The sequence below is a fragment of the Ambystoma mexicanum genome, chromosome 12, assembly GCF_040938575.1.
Source record: "Ambystoma mexicanum isolate Mex_15411 chromosome 12, UKY_AmexF1_1, whole genome shotgun sequence".
NCBI classification, from domain to species: Eukaryota; Metazoa; Chordata; class Amphibia; order Caudata; family Ambystomatidae; genus Ambystoma; species Ambystoma mexicanum.
Window position 1 is genome coordinate 172,407,367 of NC_090936.1, and position 24,665 is coordinate 172,432,031.

The 24,665-nt window shown below is 43.5% G+C and overlaps 1 protein-coding gene across 1 annotated transcript in view; it reads right to left on the minus strand.

Moving 5' to 3' along the window:
• ZFC3H1 (zinc finger C3H1-type containing) overlaps positions 1 to 24,665 on the minus strand; it is a 1,590,362-nt gene that overhangs the window by 1,560,253 nt on the left and 5,444 nt on the right. The window contains exon 2 of the mRNA XM_069628251.1: positions 16,493 to 17,113. Within this exon, the coding sequence (XP_069484352.1) occupies positions 16,493 to 17,113 (621 nt within the window). The remainder of the gene's footprint in view (positions 1 to 16,492; positions 17,114 to 24,665) is intronic.

The window sequence follows — 24,665 nt, forward strand, 5'->3', positions numbered from 1 at the left end:
GAGGTTGCAGCCTGTACCACCAAGCTCTCTGGTGAGTGATGCTTAGATAGGTACTCTGGATCTGATGAGGATAGCCTGTACTTTCCCACAAACTTAATAACTGCAGGCCCAGAATCTGGGGTATCCCAAGTTGCCATCACCCTCTTTTGCAGTGCCTTATGAAAAGAGGACAGGGTCCCTTTGAGGTCCCTCATTAAGGATGTCTGTCATATCGTCCTGGTCGAATCTTGGGGAAGCCGTTTTCCATCCCATGAAGTCAATGACTCTTCCCATTATGTTTCTATACCCAGTGTCTGCATGATCTGCAGGGTATGGTCTGGCCCCCGGGTGACTGAAGGCAGTCAATCAGCCATTATAGAATTTGGGTCTAGTAGTTCCTCAGGAACCTCCTTGGTTCCAAATCTAACCCCAGCTGAAGTAACATCCTCTTCAGAGGACTGTTCCTCAAAGTTAAGAGGACATATATTTGAAAGATTCTTGCCTGGTTTGAGGCTGGAAGATTTTTTTTCTGGTAAAGGGGGTGGCATTGACCTAGGTTTAGACATAGGTGTCGATTTTGGCATCGGGATTAAAGAATGCCACGACAAAGGCGTCGAAGGTTTGGACACTGGCTTTGACATTTTCGAAGGAGGCTTCGACGTCGAAGGATGCGTCGAGAGGATATTCGACTTCGAAGCAAATTTTACCTCCGTTACCCCCGAATTATACAGATTGTTTCATTCTTTCTTCACGAGGTGTTTCCTCTGATGACCCCCTCTCCTGTCGGATCTCGAGTGCTTAGTTTTTGATCTCCCTCTGTCACCTTTGGCGTGGCTTTTTCGAGGGGGTTTGGGTCGCATTTGCAAAGGTTTTAAGCATCAAAGCCCTAAAGGCCTCCCATTTTTCAGGGGCATCATGCTTGGAAGGATAGGAAATAACCCTTCTCTCAGACGAGGAGAAAGAAGATTTATGACGTCGCTTCTTTTTTGGACGAAGACGAGGATGATTTCCTCGAGCGACTCTTAGACCTCGATCTCCTCGACCCGTGTCGAGACTTTCCACTAGACCCTCCTGAATCTCTGTCTTTTCAAAGACTTATAAGATCCTTAAAAGCCTTATTGGACATAGCCCGACAGGAACCACATTCGTCGACCCTATGGTCAGGGCTCAAACACCAAAGGCAATTGAGATGAGGGTCGGTAATCGACATGTTTCTACCACACTTCAGAATTATTTTTTAAACCAGTCTTGGGTGTGGTTGGGGTCGATGACAAGGACATTTCGGCGAAGAAAAACTGATGCGCCTTTTGTGACACGAAGCAGTGCTCGGAAAAAGAGAACTGATTGAACGGGCGCAGCTCGAGCCCTTTATACTGCAGATGACGTCGACGCTCAACGGCAGCCCTCGAGGGACATCAACTCCGTGGCTTCCAGCACAGCACCCCCGGGTGACATTTTTTTGCTGAAGCAGCAGAGCTGGGAGACAAGATATCCAAGATGAGGAATACGTGGGAGGACACAATCCATTCCAAGAGTGATTTGGGACTTGAATTGAAAGCCGATAAAGAAAACAATCTATGGTCTTCAGCCCTTAAAAATACTAAAAGCAAGCCCTTGTGGGGTGCGTGGGGGTTTAATTTGGAGCAGGTGACCTGGTATGATTATTTAGGCAATCGATATTCAAGTACTGCAGGGTGGACTGGTCAACTATTCAGGGCCAATGCTACCCTTGGGAAAAACTGAAACCATGAATAAGTGTTACTTTAAACATTGGCGGGGGAGCACTGAGACCCCTACCGGAGGTTTACAACTCTCAAGCTATCAGCATTACATGGTGCTGAAATGTGGGGTTCTGCCAAATTTCTAACAATAATTGAGAATAAGTTCCTAAAAGGATTATTATTACTACCCCAAAGTTCCCAGACTAGCAACGTACGCATGGAGTGCAATGTGTGCCAAATCGGAGAGGAAGCTGCTAGAAGACCAGTTCTTTATTGGCTCAAGATCTGGGGGAATCCTGCCTAGCCAAATATCAGGAAACCTTGATGTACATAAGACGACTGGAAGGGGGGTGTAGCATCCCATGGCTTGTGCATGTAAAGACTTGCCTTACGGCACTGGACTTGTCTTGCAATTGGACTACACCGGGTACTATCCCAAAGGGCACAAGAACCAGTGAAAAAGTTGTTTGTAGACCATAGGAACGGCAACATGGAAAGTTTGTGCATCTCCTTAGCAAATGGTATGGACCATCTTATTTCCAAGTAGGAGTTTGGTTATGAAAACTACCTTGATGTGATTAACTCGGACTACACACATGCACTCGAGTAGGCTGGGTACGAGCCCATATTGCTAAATGGACAAATTCGTCAAGTGCTAGCTGTTTTATGTGTGTTGCCGCAAGGGATGATGTATTTCATTTTATGTTAATCTGTGAGGTGTTGAAGTGTCTTAAGAGTTGCATATTTGAAACCCCTATTTTTATTACACAAAATGTGTACATTGTTGCAGGCCATATATTTCAGCAAAAATTCTTCGATATGAATGTAGTTTTATTTTTGTTGCAAAATGCATACATTGAGCATGGCTAAGACAGACCGCAGTAGCATTATAGGTCTGGCTTCTTTTAAGCATGACAATTCGTTTTGTACTCTGGTTTTATGTGCATTCAATTATTTTCAATTAAAAAGGGGCTCTCTTTTGTAGGTTAATTTCAGATGTATGCTTTGTACCTAATGATTTTACAGTTGAAAAAAAGGATGGGCAGACATTGAAAATATGCCCGAGTCCGGCAGTGAGTCCAGTCCAGTCCAGTCTGCCTCCAGTCCGCCTCAGCTGCAGAAGTGCAGGAGCACTATAGGTAAGCTTTTGGCCATCTTCAACAGTATTTCAAAATCACGGTAAAAAACGCTTACAAACTTCCAAAAAACGATGGCCTTAAATAACACAAGCAATGTAATTGTCTCAACATCCCAGCACATTGAAGTGGTCGAAAAAAAGATGTCTACGTAGCTCTAAGCTACAGCAGGACATGAAGGAAGGGGCAATGGAGCCGCAGCCTGCTAGAGATAGGCTCCAATCGGCTCTTCCAAAGTTATTGCCCAAGTGAAAGTTTCAAAACGGAGGCCGTGTGCCCCAAACTAAACTGCATTCAAAGCTGCAAGTAATGGCGCAGATCAACACCCACTCAAACGACCCCAGCGTGATTCAGCCGAGGCTGACATACCGTGGAGGAGGGGGTCGAAGCAAATGCACTTTTGGCACTGGAATAGGGCGAGCGGAGTCCGGCGGAAGGTCAGGCGGAAGGTGTGGTCTCTCCATCAGCAGCCGGAGGGCTGACGCCGGGGAAGAGTTCTCCTGCTTGCCCCGCTCGGGTTTTCCACTGAGTGCCCCCCCCCCGCTGGAACCATGTGGGGCAGCCGGTGTAAACAAACACCCACGGCTAACGGAGAGGAAATCGCAAAAAAGATCGGAAACATCAATGGTGGGAGGTGTCCTACCTATTTGCGGGCCCCCCGCCGGATATAGAACAGCTGACTCTGGTCCCGAAGCCCTTGTGGCTTTTCTTGCGGCCACGAATTCGCTAGCTGGGCGGGTCTCAATCGCACCTGGAGGGGCGTGCGCCTACGGGGCAGCCCCGAGCGGGTGGGTGTGGCAATTCCTGATGCAGTGATCGCACACGACCCAGAGGCAGAGAAAAGCGATAAGGATAAAGATACAAAGGAGCAAAACAAAAACCGCAACCCAAGATTCTGGAGGTGGTGAGTGTAAAATAACCACAAAAAAAAAGTGAACCCAGTAAGTGGCAAAAAGGATCAGCTGAAAAATGACAAAGATAGCTCATCACCTGACAAAACAGTCTCATGTGCCAGAGCGCCAGGTAGACTAAACTCTGCCCATAGGCGTTTGACAAAGCACATAAAACTTCAAATGTCATCAGAAAAAGAATTCAAAAGGCAACACACCGCACAGCGGTAAACTATGTCCTCAAAAGCCAAAGCAAAAAGGAGCAATGAGCATCTTGAGCTCTCTGATGCTGAGATCTTAGAGGCAATAAAGGAACAATCTCCAGCACCTAAAATTCGCAAAACATGCCCTCTCCCGGTTTCTAATGCGCCTGTGGCAAAGAAGAGCTTGTCCAGCTCATTGTCTGCTGGAGCTATCGGCCCTTTGCAAACAGACACAAGTCTACCAGAAGAGAGATTAAACAGCAAAAAGAAGAGCCCGCAACTTGGAAGCTCTACAAATCCATCTGATGCAACCAGAGATGTGGTACTTGACATGGAAATTAAGAATAACAAAGGGCACACAAAAGAAACTGACAACTCTCCAGGACAAACTACCAAGTGATGATCAATCGGTTATAATCAACACAAATGAAACGCTGGTGGAAATGACTCCTCCGCCAGGAACAGCTTCAAACAGAAATGAATATTTACCACCTGTGGAAAGTCCCCATAAGCAAAACGAATTTGCATCCCTCCAGAGACCAAGAAGGGAAGTAACCCAAGAGGGCATCGGGGAGCGACCACGAAAGACGGGGATAAATCAGTCAAAGAACTATTCACCAATGAGACCCAACCCTCAAGATTTCTCAATTCCATCCTCAAGGCGTCAGAGTTATGGAGACCAATGGCTACAGTCGGCTAAGGAAACACTGACAAAAACACCTGACCTCAGTAATGTCTGCACTTACCATCGCATTGAATCCCTTCGGCAAACTCTACGAGATCATCAATGACAGTCTGAAAGATCAAGTGACGATGATAGCCATGATGCATACAAAGCTCATATACCTAGAAGGGTATATAACAGCTGTTGATCAGTAAACCATTGCTCGGGAAAACAGAATAATCAGATACAATCCATGAATTACAGGAGCACATCGTCAATCAGAACAACTCCACAAAACACAAATAAGGAGCCACAAAGAAAGGTGACGCTGAGCACTCAATCCACCCAAACGGAGCAATCTCAATACAAATCAGCTTCTCTGAAAGACCTGAGCGGAAGCAACTTTAGTATATTTAATCAGCATCTAAATCATGAAGGTACCAAGGTAAACTTGCCAGAGGTTTTTTTTCTTCAAGGAAATCTCTCCGAACAAACTACCCAGGAAAAAAGCTTAAGTGAAGGAACTAGTTCCTGGAAAAACACCATAAAGGATAAAGCAGAAAAATCCTTGAAAATGAGCAATAAAGAATCTGGCAAATCAAACACGACAAATAAGGAAGTTGTATTGAAACTGACCAAGAGGTTGGAACAGTCCACAGGCCCAACACAAGAAAGAAATGCAAACTTAGCAAGGGAAGAAACAAAAAAAAAAAAATAAATAATAAAGTAGAGCCGCCCAAAACAAGAAGGGATACAGAAGGCTCAATTGAGGAGAAGGTGCAGGTCCACTCAGGGAAAACTTCGCCAAGAACAGCAAGCGACTTCCTAGAGGATCAATCTGCGATGAATTACTCCCAGTACTCACATAGCAAAGGGGAAGAAGATCAGGAGGTTTTTCAAAGGGAAAAGGTGATAAACAGCAAATCATCAGATGCACAAGCAAGACAATTCTCGTATAGTGAGTCAGAAGAAGAGTCAGGAGATCGACAGGGAAAAAAGGAAAAAAATAATCCTTAGAAAGATGCCAGATCACAGGATGGGGCAGCCAGTAAGCAGAAACCATCCAAATCAGGTAAACTTTACGAAAACATCAACAACCAGCGAAAACAAAGATTTCAAGATTTCAAAAGACCAAAACAAAGAGCAGGGTGGGAAAGAAAAAAAAAACGCCAGGTTCACCGGCCTACTACGAATATGCTCAAAGGAAACCTCAAAGGGAGACCGACTGGACGGAGAGAAAACATAGAAAGAAAAGATCCTCATCAGAGGAAAACGAGTCCAGCCATAAATTCGGCAGGAAAGAGCATGCCCAGGAAATCCTTACTCTGAAACTAGAACAATCAGAGAAAAATCGGGAAAAGATGGTGCTTAACAGGAGGACTGTAAGAAATATCTTTAGAACTATCACAATACTGAAATGTTTGAGAGCGGAAGATTACATCAGAGTGGAACCATATCACAGAGGACCAGTGGCTAAGGCTTACATCAACATAAAGGTGGGGGTGAGGCCTTAATCAATAAGCCACTAGAAGAGCTTCGGCAGCGAGGTTTCAATTTATTGGCTATACCGGATACCAACCTAAATAAAGAGAAAAGAAAGGAGGATTCAGAAAAGACCCCTTACAGAAAATCAACGTATCTTACATCTAAAACAAGAGAGCAATATAGCTCTCAAGGACGGTCCTCCAACAAGATAAAGCCAGCGGAAAAAGAAGCCCAATTAAAGGAATGGTTCGCCCAAAAAATGTTATTGCAAAAAAAGATGGGCAATAATAAAAAAAAAAAAAATAGATAGGGACTTTAAAAAAAAAAAGTGGCAATGTAAAATTTTGAGCAAATTAAGCTCAAAATTTACAAAAGGAAGCACATGGGGCATCCATTTTGTGAAATCGATGCCCGCCTGTGCTTGCTTTTGCGGCACTAATGAAGGAAAAGCCAGCCAGCTGTAGTAAACAAAAGCTACCACTGGGTGGCTTTTCCTTCTTTGGTGCCGGGACTCTGAGGACGCAGACCAGAGACTACAGGCAGAAAAGCTGCAGCTGCATCTCGGTAAGTGCCATTTATTTATTTTTAAATAGGCACTAGCTGCGTTTTTTTTTTCTTCTAAATTTTCCGGGCTGGAGGACCCGGAAAACTTAGAAATAAAACCGCAGCTTTAAAAACATTGTATTTATGTTTGCGGTAGCTTTTGAAGCTACCGCAAACATAAATCCAACGTTATTGTGTTTGAAAACGCTGCGTTTTTTCTTTTTAAGTTTCTCAGGCTCCTCTGGCTCTGAGGAGCCTGAGAAACTTAGAAAGAAAAACCGCAGTCTTTTTGAAACACAACCGCGTTGTGTTTCTGCCTAAAGCTGCTTTTCCATTTGGGGCTTTCGGGCTCCCCGCGGGGGAGCACCGGAGACCCAAAGTGATAGCCACGGCAGGCAGAAACACAACGCGGTTGTGTTTCAAAAAGACTGCGGTTTTTCTTTCTAAGTTTCTCAGGCTCCGCCAAGCACGTTTGCCTTCTCTATACGTGTACACAGTATTGTCTACCCGACCCGTATTTAAACAATAAAAATCTATCATTTTGGTGGTAGTGCATTCCAATTTTCCCAAGCGAAGAGGTCAAAGGCATACATTTGGAATGCTTAGTGAGGGTCATAATAGGAGGATTCTGTTAAATATACCCATCCCCATGTTACTAATCAATCGCTTCAGTCCTCCTGTTGGGATGCATGTCCAGCTCCCCTGCATACCCCCTCGCCCCCCTTTTAACGATTCAGGTTGAGAAAAATATATTAACACAAAGAAATGGAGCTGCAAGGTGGTAGGGGTGTGTGCGATAGACAAAGCAGGGGTGGCGTGTGGCACAAAGGTGTAGTTAATCATGCATTGCAGGGAGGCCTAGACGCAGAGTGTGTTCAAGTATGCTAATTTAACCTCAAGGTTGGACATTTAGAATGGTCCACCAAACAGTTAGCCCGCAGTCCAATGAAGCACTGCCATATTCAGAGTGAGGCCCAGCGTGGCACAAGCCGCAGTGAACCCAGTAGTGCATCATGTCCCAGAGTAGAGTTCCACAGTATTTTCCCCATCCCTATTCCCAGCTAAGAGACAAAAGGGCCTTCAGGCCCGAGAGATCAATCCTTAATTGTATCATAGTGCAGACTTGCAAAATCAGAAAGGAATGCGACCGGTCCAGTAACTAGTAGGCAGCGCTCATCCTTAAAGACAACCCATGGGAGTTAGGGCAGAGCTGTCAAAACCGCACCCCCCCCCCCCCCCCCAACAGGAGAATGGTGTGGTCACTTCAATCCCTCACAACCTAATTAGTGTGGACCGGGGAGAACCAGCTGAAGCTCTAGAGAGGAGTGGCTGCCAGATGGGTGGGGAGAGCAGAACGAGTACAGAGCGCAATGGCCGGTGACTTGTACTATGAGGTGCACAAGGTGAGGCCAACATACCCAGCCTTGCGATGGAAGGGGTGCCCAAGTGTCTGGGATCACGAGATGCTCTTCATTGTAGAAGGCTAGTTTGACCTCGAAAGTATCCACTGGGCTCATGTTAATGTCCAGGTGCATATTACCTGATTCAGCCGGTGGGGAGGGTAGCACTCTCAGATGCCTGCCAATGATGCACACAAAAGACGTTAAGGTGGCGGGGCAAATACAATGTGCTGGGGGTGCAGGGGGTTGGAACAGACTGGGAACGGCCAATCGGTCACGGTACTATAGGGAACTGATAGTATGTACTTAGGGGAGAATCAATGAGGGTGGGGAACAAATACTGTATATTGCTTGCATCATGGGATGACGACACTGGCCTTTATAATGTTGCACTTGCTTTGAACTAACCCAGGTAGCGATGTGGCAGGTGGGTTCTACACTACCCTCTGGCACTGTTCTTTGTGTATACAAAACAAACCGGGTTATCCTTGCAAGAGCAGCACCAAGCTTTTTCCGCCCCCTCAGAGGATTGGGTTTGATTTGTCTGCTTGTTGGTGGTCTCACTTAGACCCCCTAATGTTAGCACATAGATCGTTGTATTGTAATGATACTTCACAATGACGGAGCGAGTGCCCTTTATAGGATTGTTGGATCAGTCAAACCATCGTTTTGGTTTCCTCCATCTTTTTTTTAACAAAGCACCAGTCGGGTCTGTTAACTATCCACTCAATGACCTCTGGTTACTACAGTGTGCCAACACTTATGCAGTACCAACCACCTTCAAGGAGCTCTTATCCCCACACAGCAAACAAATACTACACTCCAAATTCCTCTGGGGACGTTTTTTACCAGAAAATTATCCAATTGGGACTTTGTTGAAGTGGAACAGTGATCAATGCCTGTGTGGACATCTCCTTAATCCTTATGGGGAGAGACAGGAGTGAGAAAGCAGCCTTTATTTTGTTCCTGAAGACTATCCCCCACTTTCGGTTCAAAGTTGAATTTTCAGTAATCAGCCCCTAGATAACCGACATCAATGCCTTGCAGAATTCTCCAAACCATTGCAGCGAATATAATCAAGGTAATGACATTGGTCCCCCATGGAAATCTAACTACAGGGACTCAGCAGGCCTGGTTCCTGCATATGCCTCCAGATTCTGTGGTGCAGGATGTATACAACCCTTAGAAACTGCAGCGCAAAGCCTCGCACCAACCCAGAGGCACAAGAGCCAACAAAAACTGCAATAACTTAGTCACTGGCACTACACTAGCACCCAACTCTTTCTCACTCTCACCATCTCTTTAGGTACCCTGAGCTCTCAGCAACACCACCCTGAATCACTAGCGAGGCCAGCTTCATGCTGCTTATGGCTCAAGGAGGCCAGTTCCTCTGCTCATTTGTAATAGCAGATCTTTGCACTGCCATTCCTTCCTGTGGTGCTTAAAGGCAGTCCTGTAGCTTGTGGCACAGATTTGTCTCTGGAGGAATTTTCAATCAAAAGGTAACCTGGAAAAGGTTGCGGCTGAACACAACCAGCCCCACCAACTGAGTTGTGGTCCCACATCTGCAGTTAATATGCACTTGTCTTTAGCCTGTCAAGAAGGATCTCACTCTTGGGATTTACCCAAGCTTAAACCACTGCGTATCCAGGCCCAGCCCAGCTTCTAAAAAAAGCTTTGCTGTACTTTTTACACCAATGATCAAAAAAGTTATTTGTTTATAGTCCCGAACGTGCAAAATCTGTTGCTGCCCTCCTGAAAAATGTTCAGCTAGACAAGCTGCTTAACCAACTACAGGCCAACTTCTATTTGCTGGCAAATGCCAAGACATTGGAACGGGTTAGCTGCTACATTACCTCAAGCACAATCTATTGTCCCCACTTCAATCCGATTCATTCAAGGGCCAGAAAACACTGCCAGATTTTTAAAATACATCAGAATAGTGGATATGGGCATTCAATGCAGATCATCACAGCCCTTTTCCACACATTGTGTCACAGATGGCCTCAAAAACTCACCACTCCCAGATGCGGTTCAAGGGGTTTTTATTTTTTTATTCAATTTTCAACAGACCTCCTGTCTAACTTGGGAATGGGCAAGTCCACCATAACTCAGGTTTACATCGACCCGGACTAGTACTAGTGATCATTAACCCCTTACTCTATGTATCCATGTGATGGCCTAAATGGCAATGCCCCATCCAAATAGGCTTCCTTGGGGGGAAAAATCTATGTTACACTTATCCGGGAACCCGGTTGGATACTGCTTTTCAATCAATTAGCACACAGAGGGGAGTCCCCCAGATGAACCATTTAAACCAACTTTAATGGCCTAGCTCCAATTTAGACTAGGTCACATTCCGTGAGTTGTATACATCACCTCACAAAATGAAAATTACACAGAGTACCAGATTTTTCATTTAATAAAAAATGTTTTCATAGTTTTATTACGTAGGCCATAGGTCCTACGTGCAGTAATCATAAAAAACACCACACAAAGACATGTTTCAATCAATTTTGGACACTTGTCTGATCTACATCCTTCTACATCTTACTGGGTCTCCATCTCCCCTTCTACATTCCCCATTTCCTCTCCTACTCGACCCATTATCTCCTGTCTTCCCATCACTTCCTCTCCTGTCCCACGATGGTCCTCCCCTCGTACTCTCCTCCACACTGAGATCTTACGCCCTCCTACCCTTGCTCTAAAATGCCTCTTCTAGTACCCAGTACTATGCTCTCAATCTCACTCAACTATGGCTCCTACCTCTACTGTACCACTTCTCTCATCTCCACGCTACTACTCCACCCTACCTCCTCACTCAGACACCCTTAAATCACTCCCGCCTTCTCCTCGGACCTCTCCCAAACAACTCGCCTTCCTGGTGCCCCTTCCATCCTCACTCCTGCCTCCATTGGTTCTCCCATTCTGGTTCCCTAGGACAATCTCCTACCTGGGAATTGTTAAACATCAGAACACATAAGTGGGTCCAAACCCTGCCCTTTTTTCATGCAGGACCTCTGAGGATTTTTAATGCTAGCCAGCTATAGTTCCAGGTCGTGTGAGGGGCCCAAGTCTTTGGCATGACAGTCTTTGTTAAAGAGGCGCTCCACCAATCTTATCAGTAAAGGGCTGCTTTATCTCAAGCAGCAGACAATGTGTTGCAATGCCAGTCTGAAGCTCTGCTGCCAGTGAGTGAGTGAGTTTGTTGCACAGAGCAGACGACAGCTACCACCAGACGCACTGACACTTGGTCTGGTCTTGCGTGTCACACAGCAAATTTCAAAGTATAGTGTGGTTGGTTCAGGTGCACCGATACTGGAAACTCTTGGAGGTTCTTGTTGGCTGTGGTCTCTTGGGTCCACCACTGGTCTACTGGCATCCGTAGTTCCCTGAAACAAACAAACTGGCCAGCATTTGGAAGTATGGGATAATCAAGTGTGGTGCCATTTTCAATCAGTTGGGCACATATGGAAGGGGCATGGGCTGGGGCCCCACCTAACTGCCACTTTGCTATGGGGTAGAACTGGCTCAGGCTTCCACACTGGTAGGTCGCCACCCCAGGCCAACAGAGGGGTCCCCATTCCTTCCAGACAGGGTCAGGCATCTGATTAGTCTTCAAAGCAACTACATGGAAGGTCCTCCTGCTTAAAGTGTTAAATAACTACCCTATTGTGCTTTACAAGTGTCTTTTGAGCGGCAAAGCAAAAGTCACCAGCGCAAAGAAACATACGAGGTATACTGCCTGCCAAACCACAAAATGTGCGCTCACTACTAGCGATTGGCTACAGTAAGAAATTACTTGCCTGCTCTGCAGTCTTCCACATGCATATTGCCATCAACATGCCTGGCTAGCAGCTTGCAACTTGAAATGCATCCCCCTGGCGTATGCTACCCCACCCCACTCATTTTGCTACTCAATGAAGATGAAAAGTTGGTTTCCGTTATGAAGACTAAGCAAATTATGTGTTCCTTTATTTATATTAGAGTTGTCAACTTTTAATGCTTCGCCATAGTAAAACATTAGCAAAGAATTGCTTCATGCTTCAACAATAAATTTAAGGTTTACCAATATGATAGGCATACCCTTCATTGCAACCACAATGTCCATCACGGTCATTCAATGATTTCAATGACAGTAGCAATCCTTATCCACCGTTTCGGCCAGTAGATGATACATGTTTCCTGGATGCCACTTAAAGGTTTCCAGAGGGCACCGGCCGTAGTGGTCCCCTCCATACCAAAAGCTCTTAGTGCCAATGTCTGTAGCTTCAGTAAGGAGGTGGACTCAGTCAATAAGTGCTTAATAGACTCTAAAAGGGCCTAAAGCTTGAGAACGTACATTGCTTGTCTGCAGACTTTCCTATCCTAGCATTTGTACCAAGCAGCAGAGTTGGGGTCACCCTGTCATGATTCATATTTGAAGATTCTTTCTTACCACTATCTTTCTCTTGAAAGAGGTACATTGTTAAAAGACAATGTTGTCTTGAATTTTCCCCATACTAGTCGTATGCACGTTGCTGGTATTAGTGAGTTGGTCTAGCGATCCAGTGTCTTTAATGATGTAGTCTTGACTCTCAAGCCTTTTCACTAATGCATCACATTAAGCAGCAAGTTTAACAAGTAAGCTTTCCAATATGCTGAACATTACCACGGACTCTCAGCTGACAGAGCTGTCTTTCGTTGTGTTGATGAGCTCTCTATTTGGAGACAGTGGTATGTTGTCCAAGGACACCATTTGGCCATGTGGCGGAGACACAAACAGGCCAACAGAAAGAATGGACATCTGCATGTGGCGGAGACACAAACCGGCCAACAGAAAGAATGGACATCTGCATGCGTTTCTACAGTGTTAGGAATAACGAGTTAATACTCCATTCATCAACCACTGCCATCTCTACCGAAGCATCCACTTCTAGGACAACTGCCACAGCACTCAAACAAGTCAGGTACATAGAAGTGAGGGACGTTTCTGATAGTGGGAGAGCTGATGGAAACACCAGGCTTGAATACAAGTTGCCAGGCTAAAATACACTTGCCACTGCCTCAATTTTGGAGCCAAGGCAGTGTAAAGATGCTGTAAGCTCTACTGCCAGTTCTGAGTAGAAGTTATTCTCTTTAGTTGGTTTTGAGAGCGAATTATCCTGAGCCACAAAATAGTTGGTAATTTTAGTGGTGTTATTTAGCCTAGTAGTGTCACCAAATCGTCCTTGATGAACATCAGTCCGTTCTTCCCTTCAGGTTCAGTGATGTTTGCCATCTCTCCACTCCAAGCTCCATCTACTTTCTTGAATCATACAGGACTAACCATCACATTCAAGCCTTCATCATCTTCACATATGGCGCCAGAGTCATTGTCTAGTCCTCCATAATTCCTTGACAAGCGAGAGCAGTGCGCTTAGCAGCTCAATCTGCAGTCGCTCCGGATGTATGCCGCTTCAGTGGTTTCACGGCCAAAATTCAGCCTGGAAATGAGCAGTGGGTCAACTAGAGAGGGTCAGTACACACACAATAGACCTTGCTCTATACATAACCCTTCAGTTTTATAACTGTACTTTCTCCTTTTGTCAACAGGCCTAAAAGAGTGGATTGGTAGATTCTCCTCTAACGCCACTAATTTGCACTCATTAAGTTCAGGTTGTTTAGGACTACACTCAATCTTTTGCTCTTGGCACTTCTGGCAAAGTCCAATTGTGAGAGTCAGTTACAGACGAAGGAATCTGCCTGACAAAAGTGTAACGCTCTACCCACAAAAAAAAGGAATGGTTGAACAAAGTTCACGAGATACACCAGATGGAATGCATTACGGCAGCATTATTATAAACACATTCCCATATCGATATGACCCGGCTCGCCTTCCTGGAATATTACGCTGCGCACAGAGATGCACACGCAAGCAGCATTGCAACGGGGGAAGGTGACCCAACATTACCAAACTTCTCGAACATATTGGCTATTCTCAACTCTTCCTTCATCTATCTCTAACCACTCCTTCCTTCCCTCTACACAATCCGGCTTCCACCATCTGCACTCCACTGAAACTGCCCTCATCGCTGTTCTTAACTCTGTCCTCTCTGCACGCTACTCAAAACACTCCTCCATTCTTTTTCTCCTTTTGATACTGTTGACCATCCTCTGCTCCTTAATTCGCTCTCCTCATTTGGCTTCAAGGACACGGTTCTCAACCGACTCTTCTTATCTCTTTAACCGCACCTTTTCTGTCTCCTGGGGTGGCTCCACCTCTCCCACATCCTCTCAACCACGGAGTTCCAAGGTTCTGTCCTTGGCCCATTTCTTTTCTCACTCTATACTTCCTTCTTAGCTCTTATCTCCTCTTTTGCCATCTCACACCATTTCTACGCCGATGATACCCAGCTTTTCCTCTCCTCCTCTCACGACATTCACAATAAACTCTTCTTGCCCATCTGCTATTAAATCCTGGATGTCCTCTCACTTCCTTACTCTTAATGCTGGAAAAACTGAACTCGAATTCTCTGCCAATACTCTTCCTCCTCCCTCCCCTCCCCCTTCCATTCTCTTTCCCCCCTCCCAGCAACCTTGGTTTTCATATTGACCCTCACCATCTCCCCACATTTCTCTTACTGCCAAGTCTTGTCGCTTTCACCTCTACAACATTCGTAAAATTCGACCCCTCCTAACCTTTCACGCTACTAAACTCTTTATCACCTCCCTAATCTTCTCCAGACTTTTCTACTGTTCCTCCCTTCTCTTTGGACTCCCCTCGTCTCACCTCTCTCCACTCAAATCTGTCTACCACTCTGCCATCTGCTCCCTCTGCCTTCTCTCACCTCTTGATTCCATCTCCTCTTCTCTCACCTCTCTAGGTTGGTTGCCTTTTCACTCCCAGCTCAAATTCAAGTTCCTCCGTCTTGTTTTCAAATCGCTCTATGGTCTTGCCCCCCCCTACCTCTCCTCCCTTCTTACTTTCTATACCCCTTCTCATTCTCTCCGCTCTGCTAATCTTTTCCTACTCTCTCCTCCTCCACTATCCTGCGCCTCTTCCTGCTTCTGCTCTTTCCAACTCCTCGCTCCCTTCCAATGGAACCGCCTCCCCCTCCACATTCGCTCTTCTCCCGCCTACCCTTCCTTTCACTCTTCTCTAAAATCTTATCTTTTCCACTCCCCTCCCCAACACCCTTCGCTTCCTCTCCTCCTCATTCCTCACCTCTTACTCCTGCTCTTCCTTACCCTCTCCACTCCCTGCTACCCCACCCCCGGCTCTTACCTAACCTTACTCTTTCCTCTCACCTTCTTGCCTTACCTCTTCCGCTCTTACCTCCACTAATACCTCCCACACCTCTGTCCCTCTCCACTCCCTCCTCACCTCAGCAATATTGTAAATTGTTCCTTATACTGTTTGAGTTGTGACTCATTTGCCATCTTATGCTTGTATTTTTTGCTTGTTCTCACGTAAAGCACTTCGGATTAAAGGGCTATATAATTTCAATAAAATACAAATACACCCTCGGTCCCCTGGGCCTAGGTACCTGCTCACCCTGCCACCCCCTCCTGCACTGCCTCCTGGCCACCCCATGCACTGGGGACTATCTGTACCCTTGCAGCAACCCCCATTATTTTTCTTCTTTTTCTGCACTTATCAGGCTTACCCAGTCTGCTGCTTTAACACAGCACTTGCCACTTTCTGGCTGCACTACCACTGTTTATTGCCCCCATTTTCTATTTATTATTTATCTGCTCTCCTCTGCTGCGCACTTTCCACCCTCCCCCTTTCATGCACTTTTTCCCTTTCCCATTCCCATACACTTGCGCGTTCTCAATGTCACTGGACCTAGTAAGATTGTTGTTGTGTTGTGTGCCCCCCCTGTTCCCCTCACTTGCCTAGTCGCGCTCTGAAACACTTGTGTACGAGCGCAATACAAATAAAATAGCATAGCATATCAAGTAACATCGCATTACTCAATTAGCCACACTAGCCACTGTCATGCAAAAAGGACTGTCAACGATTTGTTAGCCTGTTCTGACAGTAAAGTGGTGTTGTGAAACAAACTTGAATTGAAGTCCATTTTTTACCACGATGTGTGGGGTGGGAACTTTTTCTTCTTGGTTATCAAACTGTTATACAGCCACTCATGACTTATCCCGCAAATGTTCGACTCTTAGGACTTCTTCATATAAAGGGACATTATTATTGCCTTGTATAACTATGCCGTGTATACGATACTTTTCCTGGTTGTATTTACATGTTATTTGTTGTATCATTGCTGGTAAAAATCTATAAAATATTTACAAAAGTTTAAGTTAATGACCTAAGCTTTAATTGGCAAAGTCTGTCCAATGCTGAATGACCAGAATGAACCCCAAATCCAAACACCATGTATAAGGAGTTAAACGAATACTTCTGCAACATAGAAATTGATTTACAGGACCATCAAAGCTACAGCCCTTATTTCACAGAGGACAAAATGAATACAAAAAAGCATGCGTATTACCTGGACTGGGTTCTTCTGATTCATCATTTACTTTAAGGGATGCTGTGCCATCTTCAACAGTTTGAGGTTTATCAATGGGAACATTTGTTTTAGTTTCAGATTTGTTCTGCTCGATGGGAAAAGTCAGTTTCTGCCTCAGAGGCTTAATTTCAAAAGCTTGAAAAGATTTCAATTCATTTTTCTTCACTGCAGGGGTCTCTTTTGTCCCTACTCTACTAATCTCTTTATGAACGGATTTGCAGTCCTTGGTAAGGTCTATAATTTCAATTTCCATTTGTTTTGTAAGGTCTATTCGGTTTGAATGCTTACCATCCTTCAAAGCATGTTTAATACCCCTCGCTTCTTTATGAACTTGCTTAGCAAACTTTACATCTGCATGAAGATCTTTCACAATACTGTTATTTTCACTGATATATTGGTCCTGAGTTTCTGCCATCTTCATATCCTCTTGTGCATTCTCTTCTCTTGTGCCAAGTGCAAGTTTTTCATCCTTTTTAATATGTTCAAGTTCAAGCTTAATTTGCTTATATTTAAGAAGCAGAGCTTCAAAACTTTCATCTCCAGAGGCCTCATTCTTAGAGTAAGTTGGTTTTCGTGTTGGGGAGCGGTCAAAGGTTTTAACTGAACAAGCTGTTAAGGAAAGCACCATAACATTGCACTAAAAAGCATTACCTGAACTAGAAAGCATTTTGAAAAGCATTGTAAACTGTTTAGACAAAAAAACTCAGCAATCTTCTTGTTGTTCAATCGGTTCTAAGAAACATTGACCCATTAGTCATTGCTAAAGAAAAAAGTGCAGAACTGTGTAAAAATACATGAAACCCAATTGAAAAGTGACTAACAATTGCTGCTAGGTGAAGACATTTATTGGATGAGGGGATTCTTTAATTATCTACCTGGTGCCTCCTCTGAAGTCCCAACTAAGTGGGCCAGTCCGCTTGCAGGGACCCAGCAAAGCAAATTGTAAATGAAGACATGTGATGGGAGAAATACTAGTATAACATGGCACAGCGCTCCCCACTCAATACGGTGCATTCATGCATTACTCCAGTGATCCCAAACGTGTAGATCGAGAGCAACATTTTGCTGGCACCCTAAATTGTTGCTCTGGGAAAGGGTGATGATGCCTAGGAGGAGGTGCAGAACAGGCGAGACGTCAGTAGCAGTATAGGCAGGACAGAGTCCTGGACTGTGCAAGAACTTTGGCCAATGAGTCTGATGTGGTTCCAGTTGGCTTAGTTTTGTGGATGCAAGATTTGAGTTTGCTGCGACCATGCACATCATTTTTCAAAAAATTACCTTACTTATTATTGCAGTGTCAGTGTCAAAACCCTGTCATCTTCAGATACTTTGCTCAGATGACAAATGTATTAAAATGAGCCAAGTAATTGAACCATGCACCCATGTTTGTGTCCTGGGGAAAATGGTCACATTCTATTCCTTTGTACAGCTAGTAGGAGCATAATTGACAAATAAGCAGCACGCATACCCAATTTTCCTTTATTAAATAATTTGCATGCACTGCTTTTTGAAAAGTGAGCTTTGCGTCTGATGCCACCATGCATTAAATTTATCAGAATGACTTTTACCGTCACCTACATTTATTGCTACAGTGTCTTAGTGAAAACATGTTCATCTTTTGATACACTGCCCATCTGGTACGTGGATAATGGTCAGGTAAGGCAATGCACATCATATTGCTTTTTAATTTGCTCTAAATTCAAATCCAACTAAGTTACTGTTAATATGTTTAAATAACCAAGCCAATTAATTAAACCAAATACCTAATGAACACAACCATATACTGCTCTCTGAAGTGTTTTTTTGAACAATGCTCGACACTACATTTTGTGAAAAATCCCTTTTGGGCAGAGAAAAGCACCAAACCCTTCAGAAAATTGTCATTTTTATTCCTAACCACTTTTACGCCAATATAACAGGCCCCATGTGCTTTAGAATGCACTAATTGCCATTACATGCCAAATAATTTAGGAGCTAACCTCCAAAGCCCCGGTGAAGCGATCTGTAAAGCCCAGTATTAACAATATTTAATTGCATTTCTGTAAACAGACAGAGTTAAAAGTGTGTCATATTTCATAAGATTCACATAGAAGAAGCATGATATAAAAAAGCAGCTTGAACATATCCAAACAAGCTATATAGAAAATCCTGATTACAATTATATAAAATTGTAGCTTCCAGGTATGTCCACGCAATACGCAAAACAGAGAACAAATTAACAGATAATGAACAAGATCTTCGACTCCCAGTTTGCAGGCACACTTTGTACTTCCCCCTGCATACCTCCATTTATTGAGGGGTGGGTACATTTAAATGATTAGCCCCCTGCATTCTGGGGATCGTATTTCACAGATTTCTCTTTGCCATTGTACATGTGTATGCAAGTCTGCATGCAAGGCTGAAGAGAGCAGCTCATGTATATTTTGGGCATCTGCCTCGCTAGCTATCGGACAAGCTCTTGCTTTAAGAGATATTTCGAGTTTACCTTATGTGACAAGTGTAGTTATATCCCACTTCCTCATACAAATCGAAAGTGCCTTACAAGCGCCACCCCACAAAGTATTATTCTTTACTGGGGGAAGCTGCAATCGTGCTGAACACTGAAATTCACCTTTAGAACTAGCAGAAATTCCCAGATCGCCGTTTAAAAAATAACTTTAAAAAACTGGGCCGAACCCTTCAAACTGAACACGCCCAATTCAGCTCGGAATGAGCTACCAGGGGTACCTGGAGCCAGACCTGCTACTTGGCACAGGAATTTAATTTGAAACCCCTCCAGGGCATGACAGTTCAAACAACCCCAGATTTCGCTGTCCTAAACAGAACATGGAACAGACCTTTGCCTTACAATAGCTCCAGTCATCCAATCTGAATGCCCCAAACTTTAAAAAAAATCTTTACAAGCCCCTTAGTCCTTAATGATGCACGTTCAGCTGTCGTCTTAAAATGGATTGACCCAAGCAGTGCTCTTTTAGAAGAGTAGGCTCAAATAACAATGAGTCTACCTCATCTCTGCATTCAGTTAAAAGCCAGCCACAAGGTTTCACCCTTTTCATGAACACCATTTTTTTTTAGAAGCATACTTAATTTCAAACTATAGTCCCCAAATTAGTTATTTGTTTACAGCAGGCCCGACTGAAGACCTGCCGGGGTCAATTCCAAAAAAGCTGCGTCATCGTCATAAAGAAGCATGCTATAAAATGTACCCTTCAGATTAAGTTCATTGACTTGCCCAAGAGAAGTACTAAGGTCAAGGTTTGAAATAAATAAATTGGGGCCAACGGCCATCTCTGCTTTTCAGCTTTATTGGTGGGAGGACACCATGTATAATCCCCTGATCTTGTATATCAGACAAGACGCTAAGGGGTCTGTATTACAGATGTATAAGATTTAATAAACCATAAGGGATCCCAATAAAATGCAATTTATGCAACAATGTGTTTCTATCAGTCAAATCAAATGTTTTCTGAACATCTAAAAAAAGCCACAAATAAGCTCCCTCCATCAACTTTACCGTATTTTGACATGGTGAAGCAGTAATCCACTGTGCTAAGCTCTCCCCTGAAACCCGCTTGGGAGGGGGTCAAGATAATTTGCGCCCCACCCACTCCTCCAGTCTAAGCAACAAACATTTGGAGAATGTCAAATGTCCAGTTAGGAAATTGGTCTATAACTGTTCAAGACTGTGTCCAAGGAAAAGGCATGATGCCTGTCCTGACAATTGCATTAAAAATAAAACAATTTATTGTCATTCGAAGACATGGCCCACTCTAAATCTTGTTTTTCAAAATCTTTGCTTCCTTATATTTTGGCAATTTGTATATGTCCTTTTGAAACTAGAAGTGTGGCCAGCCATGGACAAAGCACTCATTAAATCATGGTTCAATTTTCTTTTCTAGATTCTACATCGAACCATGGGGCCTCCCGTTCTATAACCTAGACCTCCAGAACTGGGGACGCCATTTGTCAATGGCCCTCAAAGACACAAAGCCTTTGTGGCCTCTAAACTGTACAGTTTTAAGAGAATATCCTGTAATTTATTGTGAATTAGTAATTATTTCCAATGCCTCCTTGTTGGGCTTAAACATTGCCAATCAGCCCCCACTGGCTGTCAAAACTTCTATGTGGTGCCTATCCATTGCAATCGGAAAATGAACTCGAGAAGATAGCAATCACTCCTAGTTCAATCAGAAAAGAAAAATGTCATAACATTCCTGAGGAAAAAAACAGTCCACAATACAGTAATTAATGATTGAGGAACAGTATTACTTTTCTTGTATGCATTGGAATGCACCATTTGCCACTAAAGGCCCCAGAACTTTGTCAGGCAGAACCCCAAAGTCCACCAGAAGAGCAGTGCTCAATATGTGACCAACTTAGATTCCAAATATTAGCGCTACATTTCTTAAAAATATTTTGATAGAGAACATGATGCTCTTGGTAATGTTTATTTAGTCCTACCATAATTTTGAAGATTTTGACTGGTACAGTGCAAAAATGTGCTACAGATCACTCCATTTCCTCATTTCCTGTTAACCACTTAATGTCAAATGCAGTTAAAGGTCATTGTACATTTCCTTTGCTGCAAATTAAAAAGTTCCATTAGCAGTCTTCAGTTTATTACATTTATAATTTGTGTTGCAATACTTCTTTCACCAACTGAGTGGCAAAATGGTCCACAGAAGAAAGGCTACTGCTCTTGGTTTCATTTGATATGCAAATGTTGCTCATTGTGCACAAAAGGTTGGTGACGCTTATATTAATCCATTTTTCAAACGCTCTAGAGGTGAACACCCCTCTCTGCCACCATATACAAATACCCTCACTTCCAATTGTGTCGCCTCCCAGTCCTAGAACGTCTTCAGTCCAATACATTGTAAAGAGGATTTCTTGTTTGGAACTACAAGTCGAATTAAACAAATCCCATTTTCATTAAACAAGTAACACTATGCAGGAATGTGAATTCTTTTAACATCTGGTAACACTGTGTGAAGTTCACAACAATTCTTTGTGACCGGCTCAATGTAGCACAAGGTCAATTGGTTTGAATGTGGTTAAAGGATAGTGCTTGGGATATCGTCAGAATATGTGCAGGTAGTACACAAATGGTAAAAATGCAGTCTAAGTGGATAATCTGGAACTTTCTCCTGCACAACGAGTCTGTATTGACTACATAAAGTAGACTGAAGATGTGAGGGTACATTTAGTTTACCAATGCACCTAGAGCGGATTTCAAGTTAAGGCTATTAAACCAACGCAATACTGCAGTGGCAATCTCTGGACAGTACAGATACTGGACCAGCCACTGCATGCTTGTGTAAGCGCAGGTATATGGGAGGGCAACTGTTTTTGGACATAGTACAGGTGAGCATAGACAACATAGTGGTTTGCAAATACAACCCCCCCCCTGAAAAACAGAAGTGAGGGGCAAGGGTCTAGGCCACCCCCCGCCCCTACTCCCACCACCAACCAGAAAGTGCCCACATGTGAGAATGGTGCTAAAGGAGGCGGCCTTAGAGAAAGGAATCACAGATCTCACGGAGCAATGGACTAGCACACCCGGTAACAGGTGCCACAGCAAAAAGGAAAGGTGAATCAACATATCCACAAAAGAGAAAGGACACCTATTCCACACTCTAGATACAAACAAACACTAGTCCCAGGACAAAGCTCTCAGAAGCAGGGGGTAGTAAGGTACTGCATTAATGGCTTAAAAAAAAAAAAAAAAAAAAAAACTGATGGCACATGGCATTCAAAGAATTTAAAAGTCAAGTAAATGTTCCTGATCCGTAAAAGTAGTGAATGTGCTCTATTACCAGTGGAACAATACAAAGTGCTCCAACAAGTTTAATTAGCATGCTTTAGGTTAAATCAAACCATAAACGCTACAAAGTTCATTATAGCAACATTACATCAAAACAATTTATATATTTACAAATGTCTATCCACAATTCACCCCTTAAATTCCAGTAAAGCTAAATCTCAATGTGCGTTACCATCAACAATTTGTGCTAACATTTCAATACATTTCCATAAACTTAACTGTCAATGATATTAGTTCACAGAAAATTCTAAACCTAAATCCATTTGTTTCATAATTATTCAATGCATTGCACTACCACCTGAATTTTCAAAGTGTCAAATATCAAGTTGGATGCATTCTATTAAGCTTTTCAAAATGTGTATCCTTTAACAGTTTTAATACACAGCAAACATTAACTTCAACCAAATTACTTCCATTGAGTTGTATCTACCAAATCTAAACATCATGCATCTTGTAAAATGCCTATTTGGGAAAAACAATATTTCTGAACTTAAATACCGAATAACAAGTCAGATATTCTGCTGGTACTTTTGATGTCAACTAAATAACGTAGATGCAGATTTCTTATGTTTTCTGTTTTGGTAATCAATCAGGTGATCAACGCATTGCATGTGCTTTTTCACCAATATTAATGTGAAGAAAGGACTTTCTAATATTGTCATTCTTTACAGCTAACAATTAAGTTTTAAAGGATTGAATGATCATTGATAGTTTCTCCTTTAAATCCACTTCTGAGACTAGGGTGCATAATTTACGCTGAGTCATGGGAGCTGCTAGCACCAGGGGTGTCAAAGTGGCATAGACCATTCAGACAGAAGGTTAGAGCAGGTAACAATGGAAAGTTCAGCCACTTCTTAAAACAAAGATGTCAATCCTGATATTCACCCGGGCCGAGCTTTCAAGATGTCAGATGGTTAGTACAGTGGAGACACCGGCTTTGAAAATGGTCTAGCCAGTGTTTAGAATAAGTAAAAAAAACTGGACTCTGGTAAGCCACCTCTCAGGAGAACGGAAAACCAATCTATTCTCGAAGGTCTTATCACCTCTAATGGTGGAGGTTTGTTGGGCGGGTCATGTTCTTGCTGGATGGTTCTGGTGGAGAGAACAAGTAACTCAGTAAATTGTCTTGCAAGACAAAGCTTTGAGTCTTTGCTACTACACAAGAAAGATTGTGAGCAGTTTGTCTGAAATTTGGCACTGTGACTCGGCTTTAGCACTCTCCGAAGGAGCACCGCCAGCTTGCAGTCTGCTTGAAGCCCTCCCATGCCAGAACCGGGAGGCAAGGAGTCCTGTTAAAACCCTCCGGTTTAACCGTCAGTTCCTTCTCATGGTCACTTACTGAAGCCATTCTGACCCGTACCCTTTTTTCCCCCTGCTCAAGGCTGCAGAGAAGCATTTACCCAACGTGTGGAATGAAGGAGTGAGTTAAGAGTGGTAACCAAATAATTAAGAAAAAATACAACATTTTAATAAGGGGAAAACATAAGCCATGGGTACAGAACACAAGGAGGTGCTGATACCACCTAAAGGCACAGCAGCGCATTTTATGTAAATGAAATATAACAGTCAAACAAACATATTTACAAGAATGGATCGACCGTAACAGAAGAATCAGCATAACCTATTTCTGCTCGAAGGCATCTTTCATGAAGACAGACTTGCAAATTTGAAATGTGCAATATAAACTAAAAAAGTAAACATCTGTCCCAAACAATAGGAGCATATCTGGTATAAAGACGCATTAGACACCAACATTATGGGGTTATAAAAATCTAATTAACATTTTTATAAACTGGATAAAAAATTGAAGAAATAACGGGCAATCCATGAAAGAAATGAGTAGGTACCCACCCGGCTGTATCTTCAAATGGTAAAAGATTAGCAGGATAAGAAAGCAGCAGAACACGTAAGAATGAATTATGGGCACACTACTACTCTAAAGTGTGAGCATGCAGATGGTGCAGTTGCCCCACTATGACGTATAACTCAGTTTCTTGCCCCAGACGTTCCCATGTACCAAATGTCCCCAGGTTCTTGCACATCCTTGCCTCCACGGGAGGGTTGGAGGTAACTATTACAGAACACACTGAACGGTCATCCAAGCCCCATTGGGACAACTGCAAGGAACTTTAGCGACAGAGTAACGAGTCGACCATTATACATTGATACAACCCCACTTGCGCTGGCATGAAACCACTCATGAAGGTCATTTTGCCCCTGGAAACCAGGCAGAGACTTACCAAACAAGGGCAGTGGCCAAATGAAAACCTGTATACATGTATGAATCAGTGCAAGCAAGTAACAGACTAATCAGATGCCACTGGGTGT